General features: G+C 48.9%; 1 protein-coding gene across 3 annotated transcripts; it reads right to left on the bottom strand.

Annotated features, from left to right (window-relative positions):
* Window positions 1-1802: 1802 nt before the first annotated feature.
* PHB1 (prohibitin 1) lies at window positions 1803-11966 on the bottom strand. 3 transcript variants are annotated; one of them, XM_034941499.4, is made up of 8 exons: window positions 11838-11899; window positions 11216-11307; window positions 10146-10260; window positions 8647-8808; window positions 6296-6438; window positions 6007-6123; window positions 3719-3814; window positions 1803-2172 (listed from the first exon to the last, which is right to left on the bottom strand). In XM_034941499.4, the coding sequence occupies exons 3-8, from the start codon at window positions 10231-10233 to the stop codon at window positions 1960-1962; spliced, it is 819 nt and encodes a 272-aa protein (XP_034797390.1). In that variant the 5' UTR covers window positions 10234-10260; window positions 11216-11307; window positions 11838-11899; the 3' UTR covers window positions 1803-1959. The 3 variants fall into 3 exon arrangements, with proteins under 3 accessions (XP_034797390.1, XP_003810096.1, XP_003810097.1); XM_003810048.5 differs by lacking the exon at window positions 11216-11307 and having other exon boundaries at window positions 11838-11966; XM_003810049.7 differs by lacking the exon at window positions 11216-11307 and having other exon boundaries at window positions 11743-11886.
* Window positions 11967-13388: the final 1422 nt, after the last annotated feature.

Raw genomic sequence — 13388 nt, 5'->3', positions numbered from 1 at the left:
TGGAGTCTTCTTAAAGACCCCTCTCTGTGGCCAGGTGGTGAGCCTGGGGATTCAATGAAGAGCAGATTTAAAGCACAGTCAGTGCTGTCCACTCACTGCATGCTGTTTCCACTCTGTTCCTAGAAGGGTTTGGGGTGGGTGATTGACACAGTTCATTTCTCAACCTGCGGTGGGCTTTCCCTCCCCATCCAAAATGCACAAACTCAGCTCCCCTCAAATGCCAAGGCATTTCCAATTTCCCTATTGTCAAAGCAAAGCAGAATAAGCAATACAAACCCACTGGCTGGGCGCAGTGGCTCACGCCTGTAATCCCAGCACTTTGGGAGGCCAAGGCTGGATCACTTGAGCCCAGGAGTTCAAAATCAGCCTGGGTAACATGGTGAGACCTGGTCTCTATAAAAAATACAAAATTAGCCAAGCATAGTGGCACACACATGTAGTCCCAGATACTCAGGGAGCTAGGGCAGGAGGATCACTTGAGCCCAGGAGGTCAAGGCTGCAGTGAGCCATGTTCATGCCACTGCACTCTAGCCTGGGCAACAAGGTGGGACCCTGCCTCAAAAAAAAAAAAAAAAAAAAAAAAAGAAAAGAAAGGAAAAGAAAACAAGAAAAAAAAAACCAAAAACCTACTGCAGAGTGCCCCAAGCCATCTAACTGAGGGCTACCGGACACATTATTTACGTCAACCACTTCCCTAGCATTGGGGGAAGGTGTTGCTGGCGGTTGGCGGGCAGGCCTGTAACTCCCAGTGAGTAGTGGCACCAAAACACACAGAACAAGTTAACTGCCCTCCACCTACCTTCACTGCCTATCCCATGACAAACCTCACCTGCTACCACAGAGATTCCCTTCGGGTTGGGGATGGATCTGGAACACAACACAAAGTGTTTTCTGAAAACAAAGCATTTTCTGCCTTACTGGAGACTCTGTCCCAGCTGGCAATGCAAACACGTACACACAAAAACTGCTAGAACACTCTGTTCTGATCCCACGGCTCCCACAAACAAAAAACCAACCCATGGCTGAGCCGGAAGGTCTGGGTGTCATTTATTGACAGCAGTTTATACACATTTGTTTCCTTCCCAGTGCAGGCATAGAGCCCGTGAGAAGGGCAGTCTCTGAACGAGGGGGCCAGGAACGTAGGTCGGACACGTCTTTGGCAGGCATGTTCAGCCCCAGCAGGATGCAATCCTTCAAGTTGGAATTCCCCTGGGTATCTGAGAGGGACCAAGGTGGGGGGTAGAGAGGAAGTCTTCAACAGGACTCACATCTCGGTCCAGGCCTCCTCTCTCACTATACAAGTCCATCCAAGTTTTAGGACCCTGGGGGGCAACAGTCAGGCCCACCCACCTCAACAGGGGCAGATTCTTCAATCTGTGCCCAGTTCACACACACCTGTTTCCGCTGGTCACAAAGTTAAAGAGAATCAGACTTATGGTAACAGACAGACCACTTCCTCTCTGCCCCTCCCCGGCACCTCTCTTCAGCGGCATCTGCGCAGGAACCACTGGGAAGACGGAGGCCTGCCTTCTCAGTTCAGCCGCACATGCCCTCATCCGCAAACCTTCCATCAGTGACAGGACGGAGGCCACACGTGGACCTAGGCAGACACCTGTGCTCCCCAGTCCATCACACACTGCCCCGCCTGCGTGCTGCCAAATGCTGGTGCCCAGGCCGGAACTCCAGCAGGCCCCGAATTGGGACCTAAAGCTGGTTTGCATAGGCACTTGGCAATTTTTGGTAGGGAGGTGGATAAAAAAATAGATGGATGTGAGAAGAAAGAGTTTCATTTGATAGACTAATTAGAGATCTGAAGTGATTTTACCTTTATTTCCTTCACTTTAAGCCAATCATGAAATTTCACAGTGATTTCTGGGATGGGGGCAGAAGGAAGGCTGTGTTAAGAATCATCGGGGCTGTGGCCCAGTCAGCCCGTGGAGGTGCAGGCAGGGTGGGCCCTCACTGGGGCAGCTGGAGGAGCACGGACTGCCCCGCTGGCAGGTAGGTGATGTTCCGAGAGCGTGAGAGCTGGTACGCGATGTCCTCTGCAGCTTCCAGCTTGCGCAGCTCGATCAGGCCATCCCCTGCAGTGGCCAGTGAGTTGGCAATCAGCTCAGCTGCCTTGGAGTCGCCCTCAGCAGAGATGATGGCCGCCTTTTTCTGTTGCTCAGCCTAAAAGAATGGAGGTGGAGACAAAGATCAAACCTCAGGGCACCGCATGTCAGGCTACAACCAAAGGCCCTTCACCAGAAAGCCACCTTCCCAGGCTCCTGAAGGAACTCGGGGAGTTTACTTCCTCCTGATGGCTAGCGGGGGAAGCGGGGGGAAGCAGAGCACATTGCCCACCAGTCCTCCCCTATCCTTTCACGCTCACTCCTTGTCACGGGAGGGATACATTTCTGTTGGCTGCAGGAATATTTGTCTTATTTCAAAGTCCTCATTAATATTAATTGCAATCTAGTTTAACAACCCTACTCTGAGCCAGGAGAAGCCAAGGCCAAGGAAAACAGAAGCAAAAGAAAGGTGGAATCAATCCTCAAGGCTCATCTTTTCCTGCAGCCTTAAGTCTAAAGGACTTCATCAAAGCCAGGACAGGGCCGGGTGTGGTGGCTCATGCCCGTAATCCTGGCACTTTGGGAGGCGGAGGCAGGAGGATCACTTGAGCCCAGGAGGTCAAGGCTGCAGTGAGCTATGATCATGCCATTGCACTCCAGCCTGGGCCACAGAGCTGTCACAAACAAACAAACAAACAAACAAACAAAAAACCTCGGGATGGCTAAGGAAGAGCAGCATGCACTTTTGACTGTTCCTAGGCCTGTGAGTTAGGCTGGTTCCTGACCAGAATCCAGGCACCCAGAGTGAGATCTCCTAGGCTTGCCCTACCAATATCAATAGGAGGACAGCTCTCTGCAATGTGTGACCTTCAGGAGTGTGAGGAAGAAGACAGTATTAAGCCTCCCTGAAATTACATACAATTTTGAAATGGCTGGGCCCTGCGTCTATTTGCTCAACAAACATTTACCGTATACCTACTATCACCAGGCACTGTACTAGACTTATTATAATCTCTGAAGTTATGGCAGATACAAAGCAACACAAGTCCCTGCCCACACAGTGTTTTCATTCTCCAAAATTAAATCTATCCCTCTTTTCCCATTTTATTTCTTGCTGTCCCCATCTCCCCACCAATTACGGATACTGGTGGTGGGAAGAAGGGGACAACAATAAATGAACACGTCTTTACAAATACCAGAAAGACCAGGCTGCTACGCAAATATACTGTGTCCCATCACATTCTTTGACACATCTGGATGGATTTAGCACTAGAAAAAAATCTAGTGACGAAAGCACATCTGGTGCAACGTTTGATCTTTTTTGCTGTCAGCTTTCACTATGTAACTATGGTTAAAAATGACTTCTCAGTGAAGCTGAAAATACTCCAGGAGAAACATTTTTATTTGTAAGAGAGTGTTTTTGATCTCAGAGAAGTGGAAGAAAAATTACCCTTCAGTGATTTAGGAACATAACTCCACATATCCTTGACTAGCCCCTGAAGACTCTGGAACCAATTGCACAAGTACAATTCCTTCAAGCCCCTTCCGATTATCCCGGAAGAAGGGATGACAGATGATGAATTTCCAGGCCACCCAGCAAATGGGGAAGCTGAGTGCCGGAGAAAGGGGAGAGAGAGGCTCCTGCCATCTGGTCGAAGGCTCACCTTTTCCACCACAAATCTGGCCCTCTCTGCTTCCTGCTGAGCCACCTGTTTGGCTTCCACCGCTTCTGTGAACTCCTTCCCGAAGGTCAGATGTGTCTAAGGGGGAGAGAGTGAGCACAAGATGAGGCAGTGTGATTGCTTCGACAGCACTGCTGGGAGGGCTCCACGGCCGCTGGAAGGAAGAGGCCAGCAATGGCTCTAGCAGCTGGAGGCATCCGTGAGGCCAGAACACTCTTCCACCTCCGTATCTGTATCCAAACTGAGTTTACACCCAGACTCTCTGGCTGCCCAAACTGCTCCTGTACATTACTCTGTCACTCTCAGTACAGTGACCTCATGTAGCAAATGGCACCGGGGGCTTTTGATGGGGCCCACAGGCACCAGAAGGTATCTACTCAATCGACCACCTCCCCAGAGGAGGAGAACTGTGGGTTCTAAGACCCCCGCCACTGACTAGTGCTCTTCCAAGGGCCTTTGATGCCTTGTTCAAAGCCCAAGGAAGGCCAGATGGAAAACAGGGTCCCTGAGAGTGAGGGAGGCAGCTGGTTCCCAGGGATCCAAGAGCCTGATGCTCTGTTTATGGATTAACCAGTCCGCGTCTTCCCACAGCAGCTCCACCACTGAACAGGAAGAGGACGAGGGACGGCGGAACGCAAATCATGGTATTCCCAACGTGAATGGTTCTGTTAAACGGTTTAAAAGAAAGAGAAAGCAGGTAAAGTCATTGGTCGGCGTGAGGGTTTAGAAGTCTGATGATCCACAGACCTTCCCTAATCATGTCAGGTCTGACGGGACTGTCCCTAAAGATAGCACAAACAATGGGAAGGGACCTCAGAATTCCTAATGCCCAGCCTAGAGCAATTTACTTATTCATCCTAATTTTTATTGAAAAAGAATCAAGAGAAGAGCATTGGTTTTGCCATCAAATTCTAGTTGTTTCATTTCCTCCACTCTCCCAACCTCTGCTTTTTTAAAAAGCAGCTCCAAACTTCTCCTGAAGAGTAAATCCTGGTCTCATTCTCTTCCAGAATTGTTAACCTCCTAACTCTAACTGCAGCTGTTGTACTTCGCCTGATCCATTTCTAGTTTCTTAGTCAAAGTTTGGGTAAGAAAATCTGATCCTGAGACATGAAAAATGAAATGTATAATTAAGGAATAAAATTTATTTCTACAAGGGCCAGCTGAGGGCAGCAAATTCCCCATGAAACCTAATTTTCTTCTCACACCTCTTAGATAGGGTTTCTTGTGGTCAGCCCACATTTCCCCAGAATGGAGTATGTGGTTAAAGTCTAGTAAAATGCCAACTTTTCCCTTAGGTTTTTACTCAGCGTTTTCTCACAGCCAAGGTGTTCAGGTTAACGGTAATTACGAGGGGAGGGCCCACAGAACGGCTGCAGCCTGGCCTCTTGCCAGCAGAGGGAGCCCCAAGCCCCCAGGACTTCCAGCAGCCGGAGCAAGGTGGAGCAGTGCCCTGGGGTTAGCACTGGGTGTTGTCAAGTGGCTGTTTAAACAGCTGCGCAGATGCTGGGGGAAGCGGTGCCTTTCCCTAGCAATGCACGGGAGAACTGAACAGGAAACACTTTACCTCACTGCCCGAACAAATCACTCCAAATGGTTTTTCCCAGAGAATCTAGAAACACGACCCCTTCCCCTCACCCTCCTCAACCTGAAACGCTATCCTGCCTGCATTGCTTTCTGTCTGAGTTATGACATCCAATGTCATATAAACACACAAGCTATAGTGTCTCAAGAGGATAGCTTACGCCTCAGAGATGTCCCTTGCCCCCTATACCAGGCCTGGGGGAATCCAACCGTTCATTTACACTCTATCACCTTTCACGGGGGTTCCCAGAGCTTACTTCACTGAGCTTCGGACTGTAAGTGTTAGGAAGCTCCCAGGGGTCAGGCTGGGAGGTCTGTGCTAGGGAGAAAGACTACCCGAGCTGTTCTCTGGTCTCTACCAGGCAGTTTCTGCCTGTGTCAAACAGGGTTAACAAGGCATCACTCTCTGGGTAACAGTTTAGAGAAGGTAAAACATTTAGTGGTTAGAGACTATCTGGATACAACCAGAGGTCATAAGAAAAATGTGTGTGGCAGGGGGAAGGTAAAAGAACCCTCAACTGAAAAACCCACGGAGACTGCCTCACCTCAGCATGTTTCCGTGTTTTCAAGTCTCACATCTAGCAAAGCAGAAGGGAGGACCTAATAGCGTCTACCCAGAAACGGAGCCAGGCACCTAAACGAGAACTGCAGCCCCTTCCCCTCCTCGGTCTCCCGAAGGATCTTACCAAGGACACGTCATCCAGGATGAGCCCAAAGGTGGCGGCTCGCTCCGTAAGGTCGTCGCTCACCTGCCTGGAGACCAGCTCTCTCTGGGTGATTAGTTCTCCAGCATCAAAGCGAGCCTGGTTTCAAAGGGAGGAGCAGAAGGGCAGGTCAGGTTAATGAGGAAGCAGAAAAGGAACCAGGAAACTAGCAGCCACATCCCAACCAACCCACTGCCAAGCGCTTCCTGCCACCTGGCACCCTCCCAGGGTGGTGCTCTGGGCTCGAGGCTAAAGGCCCCTGTTCACTCACCACCACTGACTTGAGGATCTCAGTTGTGATGGACGGCAGCACACGCTCATCATAGTCCTCTCCGATGCTGGTGAAGATGCGAGGAAGCTGGCTGGCGACAGGCCGGAAGAGGATGCGCAGTGTGATGTTGACATTCTGTAAATCTTAGGGTAGGGGACAAACACTGGAGTTAAAAATAAAAACCACTGTAGGAAAACAAGTGTTGTTGGTTTTTTTTTTTTTTTTTTTTGAGACAGGTTTTTGCTCTTGTTGCCTAGGCTGGAGTACAATGGGACAATCTCGGCTCACTACAACCTCTGCCTCCCAGATTCAAGCAACTCTCCTGCCTCAGCCTCCTGAGTAGCTGGGATTACAGGCACGCGCCACCACAGCCAGCTGTTTTGTATTTTTAGTAGAGACAGGGTGTCACCATGTTAGGCTGGTCTCAAACTCCTGACCTCAGGTGATCTACCTGCCTCAGCCTCCCAAAGTGCTGGGATTACAGGTGTGAGTCACCGCACCTGGCCACAAGTGGTCTTTTATATGACCTCTCCTACTCCAATTTGCTACAATTTTTATTTATGTATTTTGAGACAGGGTCACATGTTGCCCAGGCTGAAGTGCAGTGGTAAGATCACAGCTCACTGTAGCCGCTTTGACCTCCTGGGCTCAGTTGATCCTCCCACCTACACCTTCCAAGTAGCTGGGACTACACAGGCACAGACCACCACGCCCAGCTAATCTTTGTACTTTTTGTAGAGCTGGGGTTTCGCCATATTTCCCAGGCTGGTCTCAAACTCCTGGGCTCAAGTGATCCAACTGCCTCAGCCTCCCAAAATGCTAGAATTACAGGTGTGAGCCATTACGCCTGGCAATTTTTATTTTTTATTTTTAGAGACAAGGTCTTGCTATGTGGCCCAGGCTAGACTCAAGCTCCTGAGCTTAAGCATTTCTCCTGCCTCAGCCTCTTGAGTAGCTGACACGCACCACTGTGCCTGGCTCCAAATTTGCTACAATTTATAAGCAAATCTGCTGATTATAAGATCCCAGAGGGCAAGGTGCAGGTATGCCTGGTTTCCTTGGCAGAGAACCCAATAGAGCATCATAAAGAGTTTATAATTTCTTAAGAGGCTTCAGTGATAGCAGCTTTTTGGTATCCCCTGAATGCCCTCAGATATACATAATTCAGATTATATGTCTAACAGGTGCCATGCAAAGTTTGCAACACTGAACATTTTAAGACAATAGACAGGGCAATGCTAAGAATTGTAGGGTGAGGCCTTTACATGCTCTGGTGATTGTGGCCAAGTCAGGAGTCAGCCTTGGAGAGGTTAGTTCGGGTCTGGTGGAAACGGTGTTAGACTATCAGTCCAAAGATCTGGGCTATTTACTAATGATGTGGCCTCTCTAAGCCTTAGCCAACCTGAGCTTATTTCCCTGTCTATGAGGATTGGGACAATTTCATTTGCTTTCTGGGCCTTGCGGAAATGTTGGGGAAAACTGAAGGAGAAAAGAGACATAAAAGCACTCTGTCAAATGTGTAACACATATAAGGGGTTAACAGACCGATCCTATGTTCTGCTTCTCATTACTTGGACCATTTAAAGGATCCAGGGAGAGAATTATACTTTCCCCTGGACAATTCAGGCCTGCCCGGAGCCAAAGCACTGTCACGGCTTGCTTACAGATGTCAACAATATGGACCAAGCGCCCATGAGACAGCCCTTAACTGGGCACCAAGAGAGGTGGGCAATGTATTAATACCTACAACTCCCTGATCTCTGGAAGCTCCTATCAATAGTTTTAGAAATAGGTACATCATGTATCCTGAAAACAACCGCAAAACAGTACGGAAAGAAATTCCAAAGAGATGGGAAGATTAGAAGCAGGCTTTTTTTTTTTTTTTTTTTTGAGACAGAGTCTCACTCTGTTGCCCAGGCTGCAGTGAAGTGGCACGATCTTAGCTCACTGCAACCTCCGCCCCCCAAGGCTCAAGCAATTCTCCTGCCTCAGCCTCTCAAGTAGCTGGGATTACAGGCACCCCCCCACCACCAGCTAATTTTTGTATTTTTAGGAGAGATGGGGTTTCACCACATTGGCCAGGCTGGTCTTGAACTCCTGACCTCAGGTGATCCACCTGCCTCAGCCTCCCAAAGTGCTAGGATTACAGGCATGAGCCACCGCACCCAGTCATAAGTGGGTATTTCTAAGATTCCATATCAAGCTCTCCAGGGCAAGTAGTCTAGTCATTCCTATGATGTACAGTTCAAACTCTTTTGGATCCTGGTATCCCACAGATGCTCCTGCGACACAGAAGAACAGAGCACCTCTTCCACACTCCCTACTTTACCTGAACCATAGGCAAGACTCACCTTTGCTACCAGTGATGACTGGCACATTACGTGGTCGAGAACGGCAGTCAAAGATAATTGGTTTCTGTACCCATGGGATGAGAAAATGAGTCCCTTCCCCTACCACAATGTCCTGCACTCCACGGAATCGGTCAAAGATGACAGCTCTGTGCCCAGCATCCACTAGGAAGAAAGGACAATGACATGTCATAAAAATCCTCTCATCCTTTAAACAAAAGGATCATGTCTTTGAAAGAGCCCTGGTGCTTTCTGTTCACTTATTAAGTCTCCCCTCTTCTCTCTGTCTTCCCCAATTCCTGGTCTCTAGAGACTTCTAAATAGCTGCAAAACTAAGCAGTCACTTCCTGTTCCACATGTCCCCAAGGATTGGTAATAGGACCTGTTCCTTAGCATCCTTTCTCCTTGAGGGAACTGGCTGTTGATTTTCTGAATGACCATTCTATCCCCGAACTCCCACCAACATATTTCCAGGAATCATCTACCAAAACTTCTAAAACTCAATGAGGTCTGCCCAGTTACCACATATCCATCGGGCTCCAATTTAACCTAGTGCTCCCAGAAGTAGTACCCTCATTATGGGAATCCTACATTTCAAAGAGCCTACTCTTTCTTCCTAATAGCTCTGTTTCGCTAAAGTTTTAAGGGGTTATAGAGCTGTCTTGGCACAGAGAGAAATTTATGATGGCAATTTCTGTCTAGTTGCAGATGTGGCCAAAAGGATCACAGTATTGCTAAGATGTGTCATATAAGCCAAGCAGGCTTTTCTAATCAGCTGCCTCTCTGAACTTTATCATTGGTCCAAATATCTTCACTCTAAAAGTAAAGCTCCTCTTGTCAGCCAGCCACACACCGGATGGGTCAATCTATTGCTGCTTTGCAGCATGTGAAAGTGTCAGAATGTCAGAATTAAAGGGGGTCCTACAGATAAAGTCAGGTCAAATCCATTGCTTGACCAATGAGGAAGCTTCCACAGTAAAGTGGAAGAAAAGCCAGCTTAACCTCCCTCCTACACTGTTAAAAGCTGGGCAATGCATCTCAAAGATACTTTCTCTGAAACTACCCGAATTCAGCACAGCAAAAGCTCCTGTTCGGGACAAGGTCACCCAAACAGATCTGCAGCCTTTGCTGTTATTCCACATGCAAGCAGAGGAGAACAAATGAGATCTCCATTTCAGATAGCCAGGGAAATCCAGACACTGTGCGGCAGCATTTGGGTGGTGTGCCTTCACTTCACCTTGACAGGAGCCACTGGACACATCCAACTAGGAAGTGGGCTGGGAAGCTCTTTTTGAATACAGGCTCTGAGAGAACCTATGACTGAAAGGTCAGGGGCTCTGATAACAATGCAGTCCTATGGTATGAAATGGCAGGAGGTGAGCCCTCTTGGCCACAAACACATTCACTGACGGCAGCTACCATCAAGAGTGTCACATAGGCTATGCAGACCAACAGAAAACTCCTAGGAAAGTGCAGTGACCCACTGTCCCTCCATGCCTCACCATTATATAAGGCAGAGTTCACCACGCCTCCTGCAACAGCTAAGGCCAGGCCAAACTTGCCAATGGACTCAAACACTTTGGCAGCCATGTTTCCTTCTGCTGGACCCTCTCACACCTAAGGGGATAAAAACAAAATACAATCAAACTTGATGCCAAATCCTCAGAGAAGGCCCTCTCTGACACACAACAGTCACTTTTCAACCTGGCTATTTATTTCCCCATTCCTGAAAGTGCTAAATCATCCATTGAAGGATACCTAATAAATAATGCTTTATAGCTTGGAAAGTGTACTATCAATTCTTCTGCTTTTTTTTTTTTCAGTTTCTTTTCTTTCTTTCTTTTTTTTTTTTTTTGGAGACAGGGTCTTGCTCTGTCACCCAGGCTGGAGTGCAGTGGCGCAATCTCAGCTCACTGAAGCCTCGACCTCCCAGGCTCAAGCAATCTTCTCACCGCAACCTCCCAAGTAGCTGGGACCACAGAAGTGTGCCACCATGCCCGGCTAATTTTGTTCATTTTTTGCAGAGATGGGGTCTTGCTACGTTGCCCCAGGTGGTCTCGAACTCCTGGGCTCAAGTGATCCCCCTGCCTCGGCCTCCCAAGTGTTGGGATTACAGGCATGAGCTACCATGCCTGGCTGATTTCTCTTTTTTTCTCAACCATTTAAAGTAAGGTGTCTGGGACACTTGGTTCAATAATGAAAACAATGCATGGGCTTGAAATCCACAGAAAACTTAGCACCACACTAAACCACCCTTTCATTTCCTGGACAAGTAGGCCCCCAAAAAGAGGCTGTGAGGTTAGATTGGTGCAATTATGGTTTGAAAAAATAACTTAAAAAAAATGTGCTACATGTTGATGCCAACAAAAAAAGTAACCGTAACAGCTAACACTTATATCAGGTAGCCTAATAAAAGCAATTTATTTACTTCTCACAATTACCCTATGAAGCATATTACTACAGAGGAAACAGAGGCACACAGAGAGGTTACATGAGAAGCCGAGATTGCAGTTACTAAGTGGTAGAACCAGAATTAGAACCCAGAGGTCTAATGCTAGCAGACACAGCTTACCTCCTCACCATACTGCTTGTCAACATCGTGTATTAAGAACGACATGCTTCTTATGGAAGCAGGAGCTGGATGACATCCTGGGGCCAAGATAACTGAAGAACCCATTTGGGAGAAAGGCTCTAACTAGCTGCACAGGGACAGTGAGCTCTGGAATAACTGGGAGGGTGGGGCTGAGGCGGGGTGGGCATAAGCACAGTTGACCTAACTAGGTGGGCATAAGCACAGTTGACCTAACTAGAAATCACGCCAGCATCTAACTTTCTAACGCTCCGCCCCACCGTCGTTGCCCGCTCCAGTCTCAAATCCTCCCTCCCTACTTCCCAGACCTCAACTCCTGAGACTACCCTGATCTCGTCCAGTGCATTTAAATCTTCCTTCTCTGAGGCTGGGACACCCGGCCCTTTACATTTCTAATAGCTTCTGGATTATTCCTCACCCTGCCTCCATGGACACCTCCCTTACTCTGAGCAACCCCTGGCTCGTCCGGGGCTCAGCCCCTTCTCCCCTCCCTCACAAGTCGGACTCACGCACGCACGCTCCTCGCCCAAAGTGCACATCATGGAGCAGAGGAGGACTGCAGAGATGCCCAGAAACGGGCCTTTGCCGCCCCCTCCATTCTCACCTGCTTCCACTCTGACCTCCACATGAATTCCCCAACCACACATACTGCGCATGCGCTCCTCTGCCCTGCCCGCTTTCCAAGATCCACGCTTCCTATTGGTGTGGCAGAGCGCTGTGAGTTCTGGGAAGGGTGGCTTAGAACCTCACCCTGGTTCTGCGGCTCTTAGCAGATGAACTACAACTCCCAAAAGGCTATGCTGCGGTGGGCCCGTGGAGAAAAGCTTTTTCTCTTTGGTGATCACCGCGAGGATGTTGCCGCAAAGCCTTTTGGGGGCTGTAGTTTCCTGGGGCTAAATGCACGTGCCTATCCTGTACAGAGGCTAAGACTGCCGGAAGGAGAGCCTTAGGGCTCCGGGAAAGAGGAGGTGGGCGTCCAGCTGGTGGCAAAAATGAGTAGGGGCAACTTTATGGCTGATGAAGAGGACAGGTGGAACTCTGGAGGAAGTCGTGGTGAAATCACCGGCAGGCTGAGACCCTTTGGGGGAACGAAGGGCCGTCTTCCTTCCAAAGCCCTGTCTGCAAACGTCCTCAGAGTTGTGAGACGTTGATTACCAGACCCCGAGAGAACCATCTGTGCTGAAAAACTGAGACCAACCGAGAGGAAGGAATTCATTCAGGGTCATGCACCGAGTGAGAAAAGGGGCTCGGCTTGGAATCCAGGTCCCCTAGACATGATTTTAAAGAAACGTTTTATTTGGAAAAGTTGCAAGAATAGGGCAAAAGAACGCACGTTAAACTTTGGTTCAGATTCACCTATTGTTAACAATTTGCTTCATTTGTTTTATCATTTGTTTCTTACCTCTCCCCTCCTCCTCCCTGCCGCCACTCCGCCGCCCCACCTCCGTGTGCGTGTGTGTTTATTTTCTTGTTTTTGTTTTGTTTTGTTGTTTGTTTTTGAGATGGAGTTTCGCTTTTGTTGCCCAGGCTGGAGTGCAGTGGCGCGATCTCGGCTCACCGCAACCTCCGCCTCCCGGGTTCAAGCGATTCTCCTGCCTCACCCTCCCAGAGTAGCTGGGATTACAGGCATGCACCACCACACCCGGCTAATTTTTGTATTTTTGTAGAGACGGGGTTTCTCCATGTTGGTCAGGCTGGTCTCGAACTCCCGACCTAGGTGATCCACCCGCCTCGGCCTCCCAAAGTGGTGGGATTACAGGCGTGAGCCACCGCGCTCAGCTCTCATTCTAGTTTTTACCTCTATAAGATCAACTCTTTTAGCCCCCACGTAGGAATAAGAACGTGAGGGCTGGGCGTGGTGGTCACGCCTGTAATCCCAGCACTTCGGGAGGCCAAGGCCACAGGATTGCTTTAGCCTAGGAGTTTGAGACTAGCCTGGGCAGCAAAGTGAAACCCTGTCTCTACAAAAATAAAAATAAAAAGTACCTGGATGTGGTGGCATGTACCTGTAGTTCCACCTATTCGGGAGCCAAGGTGGGAGGATTGCTTGAGCCTGGGAGGTCAAGGCTGCAGGGAGCTGCGACTGTGCCACTGCACTGCAGCCTGGGTGACAGAGTGAGACCTTGTCTCAAAAAAAAAAAAAAAAAGTATGGTC

Source organism: Pan paniscus, chromosome 19 (assembly GCF_029289425.2).
Source record: "Pan paniscus chromosome 19, NHGRI_mPanPan1-v2.0_pri, whole genome shotgun sequence".
NCBI classification, from domain to species: Eukaryota; Metazoa; Chordata; class Mammalia; order Primates; family Hominidae; genus Pan; species Pan paniscus.
Note: the sequence above shows the minus strand (reverse complement) of the source record. Positions and strands in the feature narration are given on the sequence as shown.